Source organism: Amblyomma maculatum, chromosome 1 (genome assembly GCF_055883805.1).
Source record: "Amblyomma maculatum isolate TAMU_Amacu chromosome 1, ASM5588380v1, whole genome shotgun sequence".
NCBI classification, from domain to species: Eukaryota; Metazoa; Arthropoda; class Arachnida; order Ixodida; family Ixodidae; genus Amblyomma; species Amblyomma maculatum.
The window spans coordinates 339,249,468-339,266,773 of record NC_139344.1 but is presented as its reverse complement, the minus strand read 5'-3'; the positions used below and the strand labels follow the sequence as shown (position 1 = coordinate 339,266,773).

At 53.1% G+C, this 17,306-nt stretch overlaps 1 protein-coding gene across 3 annotated transcripts in view; it reads left to right on the top strand.

Annotated features, from left to right (window-relative positions):
- PlexA (plexin A) overlaps positions 1-17,306 on the top strand; it is a 177,991-nt gene that overhangs the window by 123,703 nt on the left and 36,982 nt on the right. For all 3 annotated transcript variants that reach the window (XM_084588546.1, XM_084588540.1, XM_084588553.1), the window contains one exon: positions 6,843-6,971. In XM_084588546.1, the coding sequence (XP_084444672.1) occupies positions 6,843-6,971 (129 nt within the window). The remainder of the gene's footprint in view (positions 1-6,842; positions 6,972-17,306) is intronic.

Here is a 17,306-nt window from a genome sequence, read left to right as displayed (position 1 = left end):
TTGGCGGCAGCGCAGGTGCTTCTCGCGTACAGGTGAAATGCGTTCTCCAGTGCCGCATCCCTCTCGCTTCTATCCATCTGGTTCATTGAACGCGCGTACTCGTGTTTCTTACTGCCTTGTCTTGCTTCTCTAGCGGAGCGAGCTACACGCGTCGGCTCCCATTGTCTATCTCCGGGTGCGCGTCGTTGCGGGCGGTGAGCATGCGAGCGCTTGGCGCGGCGGGGCCACTGCGTCGGACGTGCCGGGTCTCTCTTGGCGGATTCGGCGGTGTGCTGTACCTCGGCGGAACCTCGAAAGGGAGAGGAAGGAGCATATCGCCCGCGACGTCAGAGAGAGCGGGAGGAGCGATCGGTCAATCAAGTTTGGAGCAGGAAGATGCGGAGCCCGCCAGCAGCGGTGATGGAATCGCACTTCGTAGTAGCGTTTCCCCAACACACACTCGTTCCGCCGTGGAGCCTCGCATCTGCCGCTCGTCAAGAGCTCCCCGTTGCTCTCTATCTCGAACGGAGGAGGGAAGGGGATGAGAGAAAAGCCACCACCGGGTTAGCTCCATACTCCATACGCGTTTTTTTTTTTTTTTTTTTTTTTTTTTTCTCGAACGCCTTGGCTTCACAGCTCCGTCTCTTTCTGGCTGTTGCGGCGGCCCTCGCGATATACCAAAGCCATACCGGCGCGCGAGCGAGCTCAAGTCTGGCGCGAGCTGCTGTGTTTCTTCCGTCGTGTAGCATGTCCGGTGCCTCCTGTGTTTCTGCCGGCAGCAGCAGCAGCTCGCCGTTCAGTGTTGTTATTTATTCTCCGGAAGACGAGGGAACGCTCGGAGCGAAAATGGGGATAAAAGCTTGCGCGCCGATAAATAACGTCTCTGCGGGAGCTTATCGCGACTCGTTCTGCCTGCCGCTTGCCGCTCTGTGTCTTTCCCCCATTTTCGGCTCCTGCTGCTGTTGCTGCTGCTGCTGCTGCCTGCGATGAGCAATTGCCGTGCGTGCGCGAGCTGGAGCTCTATAAGCGGGCTGCTTGTCGGGACGCTATCGTCGGGACTGTTTCTCTTGTTTCCCATTGAGGAAGCGGCATCGTTGCGGCCCGGGCTGAACGTGGCGATGCGGTTCCTCTCTATCGCAGCGTTTTGTGGTCGTTTTTGCCGGCCCTCTTGGTTGCAGTCCCTGCAGGGATTCATTCCCATAGTTCCGCTGTTAACTAAATTTGTCACCTTGAGTCTCGCGTGACGTGCGTGAGCCGTTTGATTCAAAGCGCTCCTGGCTTGTTCCCCTACTATTCACGCGGCCGGGTTAGCGCGCCCGTTTGCCCCCAAACCCCAGGTTTTGTTACGGATTAATTCCCTGACTGATCTCACATGTCGTGACATACTCAAGCACATTGCGAAGCGTCTTCTAAGAAAGAAAAATATTTTTGTTTGAAAAAATTTTTCGGGCGTTATCGTATCGGCACACGTGCATAACCGCGCTGGGGAAAAAGAGCAAAAGAAAGCAAACGGCAGTGTGGTTTAACGCAGTCTGCCTTAACTAACTCGGTCGGAGTTGAGCGGTAACCTGCGTCGCGACAGTACTTAACACCTTAATAGTTTTGACAGGAGAAAATTGTCTTTCTTTGTGTGTGTCGCGGCGCCTTATTGCTCGTGTATAGTTGTGAACCGGCCGGACCCACCCATCGTGCTGCATTCTCGTTCGAGGCGAGCGTGCGCTCCGAGGTTTTCGCCGTTTGCGGGCGGTGCCTTCGCGCCTCTATTCCCCTTTCTTTCCACGTATTTCTTTAATCGAGTCGAGGTCATTAGGACGTCGAACTGTCTTCATCACCCGGCACACACGCGGCGCGTCGTCGTGTGACGAGCGTGTTGGAGACCATCTCTGGTTCCGTGCCGAAACCGCTTTCGGTCCCGTGCCGCGGTGTCGAGAACCCGCCCGTGCATCGCGTGAGAGCCGTCGCGAATATCGTGTCGCGAGAGGATTGCGGATAATTGCGCTGCGACCGCAGGGAATGTGTGGCCCCTTTGGATTTGCGGGAAGAACGCGCCCCGTCGTGCCCATATGTTTGCTTTCGCGTGTTGCCCCTCGATTCGCTCGCGTGCGGAGACGGCCGCTTGAGTCCGCGATGCGGTGCCGTTTCTTTCGTTGTTGGTTCTCGAGGAGAGGAAAGGCGCGACAGGATGTCTCGCTTCTCGGTGTACACCCGAACCGTGCTGGGAGAGCAGGGATGAAGCGGCCAGTGAAAGAAGGCAGAGAGGAAGATGTGCCGTAAAGGAGGACTTTGTCAATATTTCGACCGCCGCTGGCAGTTTAGCATGCTGTGCCATCGCACAGCGCAGTCTTCTTGCATTTCGGCACCAACAAATTGCGGCTTCCATTTCGGCGGAAACGAAACGCGGACTCACGTGTACGAGAGTGCTCGTTAATAACGCTCATTGTCTATGTGTGGTGGATGGGGGGAGGGGGTCTAGTCTTGTGTAGTCATCTTAGTATTTTGGCGAAAGGTAGGTCTCGTAACTGTCTCACTGAATGTGAACACGTAAACCGTGCCGTTAAGCATCATAAGGAATGAAATGAAGGAAACGGACGAAGAGGAATAGTTTGAAGTGATGCAAGTGCATACCGCGCACAGTGCTTGCCCTGTAGAGTGAGCGCGCTTCTTCTCTGCGGTATTAAGCGCAATCAGCGACGTTCACGGCTCAGCATGGAGTGGTCGACATGCTCGCTCTCTGGAGGATTCTCGTGACCCGAGAACCGCCGCTAATGCTCCTCCGACGTGGTCGGGACGATGATGACGACCGCCTAATGACAGAAAAAGGGCTGCAGGAAAAAAGAAAACGGTATAATAAAGGGGGCCCGTGGCTCCCGGGATTTTCTTTTACTTATCGGCGACGTCGTTTTCAGGCTCTCGTTTCGTGTCGAGTGTCGTCCCATTCCCCGTCGCGCTCGCCCCCTTTCCTCGCGGTGGCGCTAGTCGTGTACACTGCCGCACTGTTTACGCAACGCTTACCGATGGGTGTCTTGAAGGAGGCGAAGCCATCGCAATTGAAGGACTCGGATAGCACCGTTCGATTAATGCAAAAATATGAAATAGGAAGCGAAGGGTTTTTTTGGCTGCCTCATTGCTGCCGTTTTGGCTGGTGCTCGGCGCCACGGCAGGAACTGGCCAGCCTGTGGGTGTCAAAGGAATCGCCTGCGCAATTTCACCGCGATAAGCTCTCAGTTCGTCCGCGCTTCGGTGCACTCCGGTTATGCAGCTATGCCCCTCCTGGGTTGGTTTCTCCTTTTGCTACCGAGTGCTGCGGCGAAGCCATCTTTAGAGAAGTTGCAGGAAGAAGGGGATGCTTTACTCCACTGGCGTGTAGCAGGGAGAGCACCACTTCCCAGGACATCGCGCTCTGCGCATTTGTGGGATTTGAGAAAGCACGAACTCGAACCTAGTCACCATAACCACACAGCGTAGATTTTTTTTTTTTTTTTTTTTTTTTTTTTTTTTTTTTAAACGCGAAAGCGTTACTTCGCTATGTTCAGATTTCTGTCCGCAGACCGCGTCCGCAAAATCGGGTCCGCAGCAGTTGCGAGGAATTGAGAAATGGTAGAGGTTAATGAGTGGTGTCAATTGATAGAGGCTGACGTAATATGGCTGCCGAAAAAAATAATTAGGCCAATAAGTTAATTAGAAATTAGAGGCAAAACACGCAAACTCGTGTCCGCAGCAGTTGTAATTGAGAAGTCGTAGAGGTTAATGACTGGTGTCAATCGATAGAGGGTGACGTAATGTGTGCGGAAAAATAATTAGGCCAATAAGTTAATTAGGCGATTAATTAGAGGCAAAAATGAAACAGCAAAGGCGAAAATGGTCTCATTAGCGAATGGCTTGGCTCCACATTTCAATGTATCAAATACTAAGATTGTTAATTAAATCCGCCAATTAAGGTGACGTCAAAGATGTGACGTCACGCAGCCTGAAGTCGAGGCAATAAAAGGGCATAGGAAGGAATTGGCGCGCAATTTCAAAGTACCGAAAACTAAAGCAGTTAATTAAGGCAGTCAATTAGGTTGACGTCAAGGATGTGACGTCACGCAGCCGGAAGTAGAGCCGAAAAAGGGCATAGGAAGGGATTGGCGCGCAATTTGAAAGTACCAAAGACTAAAATGGGTAAACAAGAAGTGAATTAGGCAACTAGAAGCAACCAACAGCAGCATCCGTGCTTTCGCGCTACTCCAATGCAGATTCTGCAGTGCTCTTTATTTTTTTATTTATTTATTTATTTTATTTTATTTTATTTTATTTTTATTTTTTTGCAGAAGGGTGTAGGTGGGAACCCATTGAAAGAATTTCCGTCTTTCCGGATAGTCGCAGTTCATTAGGATGATCATCTAAAGCTACAGCAGTCGGGTTCTTGTAGCTGTGAAGGTTTTGGCGAAGCCATAGATGCATGATATATTTTTCTCCTGTTCATTCCTCTTTCTGCATTTTTGGGCGTTTACCTCATGTTTGATTCGGTAAATTTAAGAATAACACCAGCGACAGAGAAGCACAAGATGGTCCCGTTCGCAAATCATCATCATCGTTCCCTCCTGGAGCAGTAGCATTACCGTCACTCTCTGGCCTGTATAACAGGTATATGATAGATCAGTGAATTCCTGGGAGATGTCGGAGGATACGCAGGCGGTATATGCAGACTCCGAAAAGACGGGCAGCACAGTCAATTCTGCAGTGGCGTTACAACTGAAAGCACCAATGGCCGCAATGCGGTGCCTCTTTGATATTGTATGTCCTTCAGCGAGGGCGTGGTGTATTAGGGCACAGCGTATCTCCGCCTAATTAGCTTGGCACGTGTCGAAACGCTTCCCCCTTTCCCTTGGCGACAGCCGATCCTTCCTTGGGCGGTGATTTGTCATCGCGCCTGTCACTTGGGCAGCGACATTCGGTGGCGCAACCGTAGAGAGAGATGCGCCTCTGTTCTCCTCCGACGCGTAGTGGCGGTCGGCAAGGCCGCTCGAGCAGTGCGTCCTTTGAGGAAGTCAGCCGGAAGAGGGCACGCGAGTTTCGGGCCAAATGTTGCGGGGAAGAGTACGCAGGCCGTCGAGGCGACGGGAGGAGGATACCGCGGCGGCGTCTTTGTCGCGACGCCGTCCGCGTCGAAGCGGCGGCGGCTGCTACCGCTCGTGCGAGCATGTTTAATGCAGGAAGAGGGGACGGGAGAGAGAGAGAGAGCGTCCGCGCTTTCCTCCAGACCGACGTGACCGGTGTCCGGCCGGCGCGCATATTGATCCCCGATTAGACTCGAGTCCAGGGCTGCCGCAGCTCGAGTACGGTGCCCGCTCGGCGCCCAGCTCCGGGCGGCTTCCCACCGGCGCGGCGGCACCACCTGGAGCCAGCGCTCCTCCCTCCCGCGTTGAGAGAGGTGTGGAGCATGGTCTGGAGCACCGTGTGCTGAAATGCTGCCCATACGCTTTCGCCGCGTGGCATATCTGCAACTATAGCGTGCAGCTTACTGCGCGAAAGTCGAAGGCGAAGCTGTTCATACAAAGTTTGGTCTATCTCTCTCTCTCTCCTGTTTTGTGCAACTGACATCCTTTTCGGTCGCCACAGTGTCCGAATCTTTGGTGCCTGCTCCGGTCACTCCCAGTAGTGCAGCAGCGTGCGGGGGTATCCCCGCGGGGGCTGCCTACCCGCTCGCACCTCGTATTGCGGCCCTCCTTCTTTCCTAACGCTGCGCACGCGACGAACTTCGGTTCTGAATTCAGTTAGAGCGGGACGCGCCCGGGGTGACGATCACGTCCCGATGGTCGGGCCGAGCGTGATTTTTATTATTTTTCCCCCTCAACGACGTACCGCCCCCTTCTCTGCTTGCACCGCTCTCCGTCCCCGGGCTCTCTTTTATCGAAACGGGGCCGGCTCTTTTGTTCTTTAGTGTTTTCTTTTCTTCTTTAGCGTATGCATGCGTGTACCTTGCTCGCTGCCGACCGGCTGGTCGATGATGCCTGCGCGCTTCTCTACGACGTGATGGGAGCCAGCTTGGCGGTGCGTGCACACACACTGCACAGCCCGCCGTGGGCGCGCGTGAGTCGTCTAACGTGAGGCCCACTTCCGGGGGTCACTCGCTTAGTCCGATATCGCGGTGAGATGTCCGTCATTTTTGAGCGGCCTCTTCGCTTCTGTTGTCGGAGTGGCTTGCGCAACTCCAAATGACTTGGCCGAAACAGCGTGCGGTGATGTTTCAGTGACCCTGTTTTCCCGACTGAGATTTACATTATAAACGGCCTTGCGGCCGTAGTGTCTTGCCGAGCAAAACGTGAGATGATTGCAGTGTTCGGACCCGATCGGTTGCAGACGAATCTCTTCGCGCTTCTCGTCAGCTGGTGGTGTGTAGTGCGGCACATATTGAGACAAGTTTCCACGGGAACAATTCGGCTACCGTGTAAGGTTGGCTAAGATATACCTATTGTGCTTGTTCACTGTACTATGTATATATGGGAAGAAATGTAACCGCAGTCCTAGTGGAAGCCGTGCTCCGACCGAAACGTCGATAATAAATGTCTCCCTTTTCTTCTTCTCTTCCTTCCAGAAGCCTATACGGAAACGACTTAGCGCGCGCGTATGCTAGCCTGCGCGCGTGTGCATATGTGTTTCTCTATTATTCAGCGTTGCTTCGAGTGCAGGAGCGGCAGGTCAGATTGTGTAGCTAATGAGCTCTCGAACGAGTCCTGCCCTGTGGGCAAGCTGCTTGAGCAAGCGTTGGAAACGTGCACGGCGCGAATGCAGACCAGGGCGTGGTGGCGAACCGCTTCGCTGCGCGACGCGGGCGAGCGTCGAATCAGCCCCTCAACGTGCTCTGCGCGTGTTCTTCGCAGGCCGTGGTGGAGTCCGTGACCAACGCCTTCGAGTACAGCGACAGCGCCATCGAGGAAGGCAAGCCGGTCAACTCGGACATGCTGTTCGACAAGAATGGCGAGCACCTCTACGTCATGACCGAGAGAACGGTGAGCACCATCTGCCCCTGGCACCTAATTTTTATCTCCCTAATCCGAAAGCAGATTTTTGCCAGTTGCACCCGCTTTCCCTGGATGAGAGCCTTTTTTCGCAACTGGAGCAGATTTTTGGTGGGGACAGAGGGAAATAGACCTGTCCGAGCGTCGTCCGTGAAATTGGAGCCAGCGTCTACAGCTGACAAGTCTCACTGAGGCTTCGTCGCACCTTTGCTTGAACGCACTACAGTTGAATATGCGGCGCACTAGTTGAGGCAGTGTGGAACGGAAATAGCGGCGACGCGGTGTGAAGTGCTACTCTCTAAAAAACCGTAGTCCGATTCGAGACTAGAATGGCGTGTCGTTCTGTTGTCGCTTTACTGCAATGCTGTCCACATATCAATACTTCTTGCTTGTGAGTCACTGGAATTACTGAGTAGTGCATTTGTCAGCAGTGTTCTAGAGTATTCTGCTTCTATTTTTAAGAAAAACGAAAACAAGGAAAAGTTAACCGAGTTTCGACGGTCGGGAATGTTCGTTTCCCGCTATTCGAATGTTGTAACTTCCGTGGAAGCGACGGGCTTCCGTTGAAGCCCGATGCGTTCAAATTACACATTTAATAAAATTCGCTCCAGGGTAGCTGTAGGCTGCCCACTGATGCTAACGTCATACTTCACCGCCGAACTCTCGATCAGGTTTTCTTCCCGAGAAAGCGGCGGTTGGCTCGGCAGCCTCACTGGAGGTCTGCCTGTCCGGGGGTAAGAGGGCAACAGACCAGCTTGCATTGCTCGGGTGATTTTCCCCGCCCCCCGCTTTTGTTTCGTGGGCCGTCCGATCGAAGCGCTGATAAGAGCCGAAGAGGTCGGTTGGTGCCGGAACAAGACTAGGAAGTGGCGGCCGCGAAGCCGACGCGCTGTTGAAGCGCGCAGCGTCGTGAGCAGGGCCGAGTACGCAGCCACTCACTTCCGACATCGCGCGACGGCCTGTCAGCGCAACGCTATCGCCAGCGGCTTCCCTCTTCGCTGCTCGTTGGTTCGCCCGCTCTGCTCCTCTTTGCGTAGCGAACGCATGCGTGCTCCCTTCGCGTGGGACGAGGCGAAAAGGTCGTCGTGCTCGCGTGCTCCCTCCGCCTTGCCTGGCACGCGCGCGCTTGGGTGGTAGCCGCATAGTTTGCGGAGAGACGAATCGTTGTCTGTGTATAACTTTCGGTTAGTGTTTCAACCTAGCTTCCTATCAGCGTAATCGCAAACTCTGTCGGATACGATGAAACGCCGACGTTCTGTAAGAGCTGCCAGTCGGCTCCGTGATGCCGAGCCAATGCGTGGTAGGTTTATTACTGCTTAGTACACGGTAGGAGCTTGATGTGCAGCAGCAGTGGGGCGTCTGTTCGATTACTTGAAGGTCCCGGGATTTATTATTTGCAGAGGCTGAGGACGCGCACTCTCAGTGCCTCTCATATTACACCTTTCATTGACATCTTTTCTTTTCAGGCGTTTGGATTTTATGCGTAAGTCACGTATGCGAAGAGTGCTGATGCGCTAGGTGGACGCCCTCTTTCGGCATTGCTTCGTTGGACATGTCGCATGTACGGCCGCCTCGGGCCCATCATCCGTGGCCGGCACCCTCGCTGTTCGGAAATATATCAGGTCAGCGTGCTGTACGTCTGTGCGCCCCAGCGTGATGGATCAACGAGGCAGAAGCGAAAATGCCGGGACTTCCCCCTCCCCGTTCGCATCACGCCCGCCTCAAAAACGTGCCTTCAGGGGAAAGCACGGGTGCCTTGGAGAGGAATTGAAGAGAAAAACGGCAGCGGAGAAGCCCGCGGGTTCTTTTGCGGGAAAATCAATTCGCTGAAAGGAAGGCGGGCACAGACCGGCGCTCTGGAAGAGAGCTACGTATACAGGTGCTGCCGTGCCTCACTGGACCCATACTGTGGTGGGGATCAGAAGATCGCCGGTTGGTTCGGGTGCAGCCGTCAGCGCCCACCCGCGTTTCGTACACTGGGGTGACAGAGCTCCTGGAGCGGCACTATACGTCGTTAAGCGCCGCGGATTTGAATCTCTCTTGCAACCTGAGAATGTCTCGCACGACTGCTGACACGCACGGGGGGCAGCATTATAAAGGTTACGAATTCCGGACATTTTAGCGGCGTCGGCAGAATAGATGAAGCGCTACTCAGTCAGGCGGAAAATTTTAAAATGAAGTGACCCGTCATGGTCAACTTCCACCTCTGCAGGCAACTCCTATCTCTGGCTTCTAATCACAGGGCAAAAGCAATCGTGCTACGGCCAGCTGTATGCCTACGTTTTTTCATTTGTCGATGTGAGTACAGAAGACGTTACATGCCTTGCATCATGACCACATGTGTCCAAAGGAAAGAAAACTGTCCAGGGCATTTCTAAAACGTACTCGCAGCCTCGCTAGAATGGGCCTGGAGCCTTCCGATCCTGCAGCCCTGCAGCAGGAATCGAATACTTGCTTCGCTAGCCTCGTTGACAGGAAAGAAAATGGTTGAATGGGAGGAGATCTTTATTTGAAATGGCCAAGCAACCTTCGGCTCCGCTGAATCCTCCTTGCTCTCACGCTGCGCCCGTCCTTTTTGTCCGGGGGCATCTTGCGCGGAAAATCCCGCTTTTCGTCGCAATCATTCGGGTGCTGCCGCTCCCCGCTCCCCTCCACCCCTTTTATTTTTTTCCTTTTCTTTCTCTTTCGCTTATCCGACCAGTTGCAGTGCCCGCAGTACACGCCGGTATGTTGCCCTTTGAGAATGGACTCTGCTGCAGCGGAAACGCTATAACGGGACTTCGCTTTCAAAAGGCATCCCTCCGCACTCTTTTTCTCTCACCCTCTGTTCGTCCCAACTTATATGATTTCCGCAGCCAGAATGAACGGCCTCCGATCGGTGGCGTGTAGGCGGATTTGAGGAGACCTTCAACTTCTTTTTTGGCGATCGGTGTCACTACTACGTCGCTATAGTCTTTGCCGACTGGTTGTTTCGCCAAGTCGGTAAGTTGTAAGTGGCCAGCGCTGCAGCTGCTCGGTCAGTGACCACTCTCAGTTCCGTGACGTATGTCACAACAGCGTGTGACCGATCACGCCATTCTGTTCGTTCCGCTCGGTCTCCTCAGCGATGCCTTTGGGACCCGATGGTTCTGCATCAGCGCATTCCACTTTTTTTTTTTTTTTTTTTCTGCATCGTTGGCACGGTCGAGCAATCAAATCTCGGCCGCCCTTGGAAGCGTAGCCGACATTCCACTCCGCCGGACCGAGGTCAAGATCCGCGCGTCGAAAGACCCACTTATCCGCGTCCCCATTCGTTAGGCTCGTGCGCGTATGTGTGCCTCGAGGAATAGGATGGCTTTTGTTTGCTGCCTCGCTGCGGGCCATTCGTCATCTCTTCCGGTATCTCGGGCGTCCTCTCGCCGCGATGGGTGATCGCTGCCGTTAGGACTTCTTCCGGCGGAGAGCCTCCGGGCTCATGATTGATCGCGCGGAGCGGCATACATGCGAGCGCGCGATTCGTGCAATCGGGGCGCATCCGTACACACCTGTCGCGCTCCTTAATTGACGCTGGCTCGAGGAATGTCAGTGGACGCTCAAGCTTGTCCGTCCAGCGGCTGCGGTGGCCTGTCAAGAACGTGACAGCTGTGACGCCCCATTATCTGCCTGGCCTCATTTGTGGCCTATAAGAGAGGAGCCGCGCATTAATCCGCTGCGGGCCCTCGTAATGCAGACCAAGCCTGCAACGAAGTGCGTTCGGAGCCCTCTTCACTCGCTCACGGATTGCCTCCGAGTCGCAGCAGTTCCAGACCATCATCTCTTTGCGATGGCACCGCTTGGGAAGGGCTGTGAGCTCATGTGTATGCCGGCGGAGCAGCGTCTTCCTTTGCTAAAAATGTAGTATACTTATTTTCACTTCACGGCAGCTAGCTTAAAAAACATACGCCGTAACCAGACATCTGATTGAGCAAATATGTGAAAGTGTATACACCTCGGTGATTGATGCTTCTCCTGTGTTGATAAATGTTGCTACTCTAAACCGGCGCTTCGCCTTCACGAAAAAAGAAAAAAGAAAAAGAAAGAAAAAAAGGAAATTGAGGCGTGAAGGTGGAGATCGGCGAGTCGAGGGGGGCAGGGGTCGGGTGCACATCCTTATAGGGAGGCTGGCGGATGGGGCTTTTGGAGTTCATTTGGCTTTCTCGCTGCGTTTTTTGAACTTGTCTTTTCTATCCCTTTTTCGTTGGGTTGTTACCTTGTGGAGGGTGGACGTAGATGGGTGGGTGGAAAGTAGAATTGAGTGGTTTGTTGGATGGCGTCTCTAGACGTTGAAGGTGGGCAAGGGTCAGAAGGGGCTGTGGATTGAGGTCTGTGAGATGTGAGTATGTCGCCACTGCATTCGCAGTAAAACACACTGGGAACACATCGCCGTGTGTTCAGGCACGTTACCTTGATACCGACATGTCTTTTTTTTTTTTTTTGTATACTTTCGAATTTCTTTGCAGTCTTCCGGCAAAACGAGAAGACTACCTTTTCAGCACGTTTCTTTTATCTTTTTTTTATTCGTTTGCGTTTGTATAATTCCACGTCCTTTATAGAGTTCCGGCTTCTCATTGTTGTTAGCGTAGCACGACTGCCTCTTAACAGCAGTGGTCCCTAATCTGTGTTTCGTTGTTGTTTCTCTATATATATATATATATATATATATATATATATATATATATATATATATATATATATATATATATATATATATATATATATATATATCTGAAGTCCTGGGATCGATAGAGCCAATGTTCCAGCCTCTTTCACGTCAGTCCCTAACCGACGGCCACCGAATTAACACACAACACCGCAAGCGGCGCCGAGGTGCGAGGGTTCCTTTATTGTCCCTTCCTCTCAGCGCGACTGACGGCGTCGCCACCGTCATCCATCATGCGCACCTCTTCCGTTCTTTCTGGGCGGCCCGTTTCTTTCCAACGCGTGCTATCAGCTGGCCTGTCAGTAGCTCCGAGCTTGGATGTCGCTTGGATGTCGCGGGCTTAGTTCACACAAACTTTCCTTCTTTTTTTTTTTTTCTCCCTCTGCCCCTTGGGAACACAAAGGGCAGACTAAGAAAAATGGACACAAGTGTATGAGCACGCTGGAAGGGAGGCACGCCCGCGGCTAGTACAGTCGGCCCTCGAAGCCGGAGCCCTCTTGACAGGCTCCGGGCCGGCCCGTGAGTGGCTGGTCGCTTGGTGTATATTGGCGGCATAAATCGCCGAGCGTGTTGCGAGCGCTGAGCGCCGCTCTTTGTCACCGCTGGTCGGGGGAGCAGACAGGTGAGTGAGGAGGCCAGGACGGAGAGAAAATGGGAGGCAACTCTGCGGCATCAGGTGGGCGCAGAGTTTGCTTTTGCTGGGTCTCCGCCGCATAGTTTCACTTGTCGCGTCCGTTATTCGCGCTGTCGTTGCGCCGAGGTTCGAGTTTACGACGTGGACTGTCTAGCGCGGAGCGACAAAGGACGGTGGTTATTCGAGGGTATATACTTGGCGTTTTGCATCGAAGCTGCATTAGCGTCGTTATCGACCCGTCCTCAGGTGCCTCCCAGCGGAGCAAAGCGGCCAATTTGGTCAACTGAATTCGAACCGCAGAACCCACCCTGCTCGCGGACTTCTGGGGACGGACAGATTGTGTTTATCTTGCGAACCAGGTAGCGCTTTGCGCTACCTATATCACGGCTATGAGCTGCTGTATGCATTTTTGTTTTGTTTCTTTAGTACGGGTCGATATTGTAAAAAGATGTCAATGCAGAAACAAGGCTCACTCAAGTCCTAGCCATTTTCAACCCCTCGGCTGGCTGAGGACGCCGAGGGGCGGTTTCGTAATACGCCACCGTTCTTTTTTCGGTTGTCCGATGTCCGTTTTCTGAGCGTGCGTGTGTCGGAGCAGAGAAATCCAGCTTATTCGCCTAGCTCGAGCGAGTGGAGAAAATAAATGGTAGAGCTGTCCGGACCTCGTCTTTCCCGTCCTTGTCGGGGAGGGACAGCCGTTCGGCGGCGGTGTCCTCTCGGAGATTGAACTGGCGTCGTGCCGGCCTGCCAGCGAGGGACGCGAGAAGAGGATGCGGAAGAGACAGCCTCGGGCACGACGCCGGCCTGGTGGTGGTGGTACTCTGCGACTCGCTCCAGCATGCCCCGAGGCGGTGGCCGACTGTGGCGTCGCACGACAGCCACTTTCCTTGAGGCACGCTTGTTTATTTGTCCCTTCCTCATATTTCCGTCTGCCTGAGGCCGAGGGCCTCGCACAACGCCGGCGGCAGCCGGCGACTTGCGTGCTGTCTTCGTCGTCCCTGTTGTGCGCGCAATCCTTCCTTCTTTTACTGCCTCTTTGGGATGGGGGAAGCGGCGCCCCGGCGCTGTGTATTTGAGTCGTGGTTCTCGACGTCGAAGGACGGATGCGGACGGCCAATCGAATGCGCCTGCGGTCGTAATACTGCGCGTCTGCGACCAAGTTTTGGAGATGAGATGTGGCTGCTCCGACGGCTGTCCTTCTGCCTTCCTCTCTCGTGACTCTTTCGTTGGCGGCCAATTGTTCTAGTATCTCTGCGGATTATTTTGTTTTGTATTTATTGTGTGCGAGGCGCAATGATCGATTGCTGGGCTGACTGCGGTGTTGGCTCTAGTTTGAATTTGATTTTGTTTTCACCTGTTTGTTGTGTGCGTTGTGAGATAACTTTTGAGCTTGGGTTCGACATTAGACAGAAGTGAAGAGACAACTACGTTTTTTTTTTTTTTTTTTTTTTGCAAACAAAACAGAGGACTATATTACGCACTAATACATGGCACGTCCGAAAAGGACGGGGTACAAAAAGCTTCTGGCTTGTGTCGCCGACTTGAAACGCTTGGCCGCCATCTTCCTCCTTTCCCTGTTACTGCCGGCGCTCGCCTCTTCAGCCCTGCGCCGGCGCCGCGGCCTCACAATTTATGAGCGCGGCTGTTTTCAGAGCGGCGGTGGTGAGTAGCCTTCGTGGAAAGCGCTCCCGTTGCTCCCTACGACCGGGAACGCCCTTTTCGTGTTCGAGGCTCCCTGTCGGCTTCGCTTCTTCTGGGAAGGTCGCTGCTGGCTGGAAAGACGGAGGCCTGCAGCCGTTACATGTGTCTGTTTTACAACATGCGTGCTCAAGGCGAACTGCAGTGTCCTCTACTCGCCTGCTTGACACTCCTGGCGCACTGAGGTGTGTCGCTTGCGTAGTTCAGGAGTTTAAGGGAAAGGCGAAGTATCTGTCGCAGTATCTGTCACACGTATTCTGGGAATCTTTAACGTTCGCTGACATCGCACAGCACACGGACGCCTCTTCGTTTCGCCTCGATCGAAACGCAGCCGCCGCGGTCGGGATCGAAGAGATACTTTTGCCCCTTTTCTTAATTCTGCGAACGTTCACTTACGTTCACCTTCGTGTTGACCGCGCGTTTGAGGTGTCCACCATGAAGTGAGATAGCTTTGCGCTCCTTTTCATTATTGCGCATTTTCAATTTCGCGCTGCTAAACCAGCGCGCAGTATAAGAAGACGCGCCCGCATCCGCTGCTCTAGCAGTAGTGCAGCCTGTAGACACTAGCGGGAGACCTACGCAATTTCGTTTAGCGTTTAGGTTGGTTGGTTTGTGGGGTTTAACGTCCCAAAGCGGCTCAGGCTATGAGAGACGCCGTAGTGGAGGACTCTCGAAATTTCGACCACCTGGGGTTCTTTAACCTGCAGTGACATCGCACAGCACACGGGCACCTTACTTTTCGCATCCATCGAAAAGCTGCCGCCGAGGCCGGGATTCGATCCCGCGCCCTTGGGAACAGTAGTCGAGCGTTTAGCGTTTAGGTTCGTCTCCTGTTCTACACTGTTCTTCCAAGCGGCGCTCCGACAGCGGGCGCTAAAAGCATATTTCATAATTCAAGCATATTTCAGGAAGAAAAACCCGCTATTTCGCTGGAATAATTGACCTGGCCCGCGCTCCACTGAGCTCGTGTTGTAAACGCCTGCTACGTTGAAGAGACCCGCATACAGCTGGGGAATCGCCTCGAGGCATCGCATCGAAGAAAATGTCGTCGCTTTGCTGCGAATCATTTGTTAGCCTGTTAACATTGGCGCGAAAGCGAACCGGGCTCATAATTTAACTCTGCTCATAAGCGCGTAGAAGCGTGAAATGAGCTCAGAACTTATCGACGTGTCACTTTTCGGTAGACGGAGAGAGGCTAACGCTGGGCGCGAGGATAAGGTTCACGCTCCCCGCCTGCCGAATCCTCTAACTCGTTTAGAGCTGCTTGACTGGCGTTGAAAAAATAAAGGAGAGGAAAGGAATAAGTGTCCGTCTTCGGGTGTGTCGTCCATTACACTGTGCCCTGCTCCTGGAAATCGTCCGCCCCACCGCGGAGACGTGTGTGCGCGGCCGACTCCCGCGCGCCTCGATCGTCCTCGCCTCGAGCCCTTTCATCCGTGAAATTCACTTTTGGCGCCGTCAATAACGGCGCCGAAGTCGGTCTCGCAAAAAAAGGGGGCCGCGGTTGGTGGTCTTGTTGCGTTGCTTCCCCTTTTCCATTCGGCGAAAATGCCACGGGGTCCCCGCCGCGCGATGGAATTTCGTGCGCGAATTTGCCCGCGTTTCTCCCATTTCACTTTTCCTTTTCGCGAAAGACATATATATATATATATATACACGCACGTGCGCACCTGTGTAACTGCCGCATAAAGGGCGGTCGTGCTATGGAGAAAGGTACGAGGCGCGTAGAGCGCTGGGAACGAGCGTATGTGGCATATCAATTACCCTTTGGGTTTTTCGAGTGAGGCAGCGCGGATTTCTTTTTTTATTAATATTTTCCTTTTCCTTTCTCCGCCCTCTTTTTGCAACGTGTACGTGTACCCCGATTCCGTGTTTTTTTTTTCTTTTTTTTTTTCTTTTTTTTCTCTCCTTTCATGCGTTGCGTGTATTTCGTTTGCACTGCCGTGGCTTCGGGGCTGCTTTCGTCGCCTCGTTCTGCTCGTCCCTTTGCAGCAGCTGCTCTCCATCTCGTACCGGCGCGCCCATTTCGCCTACTTGTGTACGTCGTCGCCATTCTGGTATGCTTTTCCCGCGTCTCGCGTTACTTTCTTTTTCTCTCCCTTTAACTGCCCGTCTTCCCTCGCGACTTCTGTTTTTGTGCCCCCTGTGGCCACAGGTGCTCCCTCCCCTACTCCCGTCTTTCCTCTCGATCGCGATGCGTTTCCATGGCGACGCCGGACGTTGGCGGGCTGCGGCGCGCTGTTGTCGATTTTCTTCGGTTTCGTTCGCGCGCGCGCGCTGTTTCCGCGAGTGCAAGCACTCGCGCTCATTGTCTTTCGTTTATATAATCCCGTTGTTTTCGGTGCCCCGTTGCCGTGGCAACGGCCTTCCTGCTGTTCGCGCCGTTTGGGCGCGTCCGAAAGGTTCTTCAAGGGCAGGGACGTAGACCCTCTAGAGGGAGCATAGCGATTTCTTTTTGTTTCCACCTTTTTAGCGGCTAAATTGATTAAAGTGGCTTTTCCAGGGGAAAAAAAAAATTGAGGTGAAGTAGTGACAGGGTTGCTTCACGGCGGCCACACAACTATCGATTGGGAAGTTATGCTGCCTTCATTAGAGCAGCATTTCGGCTGAGGAAGGCATCTAGTGTTGTCTGGCTGAATCGTGCAGAGTTTGGCCTTCAGAGTAAGATAGCATAATAGGAGAGGCAGAAGCATTCTGGTGCTTGTGCTGAGTGTTTTCTCATTTGAATATGGGAGGGTTCTGTGTTGCTGCTACTCAGGCTATTTATTGCCGTTTCATAATCTCCACATGAAGTGCGCTAGGGATTATTAAAACTTGCACATTCCTCGTATTTGTTTGTCTAAGGCACTTATGAAATTTTCATTCACATGCTGTATTCACAATGTGTGGGGCTATATGTGTGGGGCTATACTGTTCTCTACTGCACATCGGCCTTTAAAAGCTTTCTAACCCGCCGGGGGTGGCGCAGTGGTTAGAGCTCTCAACTACTGTACCCAAGGACGCGGGTTCGAATCTCGACCTTGGCGGCCGCCTTTCGGTGGATGCGAAGAGCTAGGCGCCCATGGGTTGTGTGATGTTAGTGCACATTAAAGAACCCCAGGTGGTGGAAATTTCCGGAGTCCTCCACTACGGCGTCTCTCATAGCCTGAGTCACTTTGCGACGTTAATTCCCAAAACCAAACCAAACCAAGCATTAAAATGTGTGTATCCATGTTGAACAACGTAATTTAAACATGAGTGTTTTAGATGTTTTCAACTATTTGAGGAACCATAGTCATCAAACAATTTCTTTGAAAGCATGAGGCTAGCTGTAGAT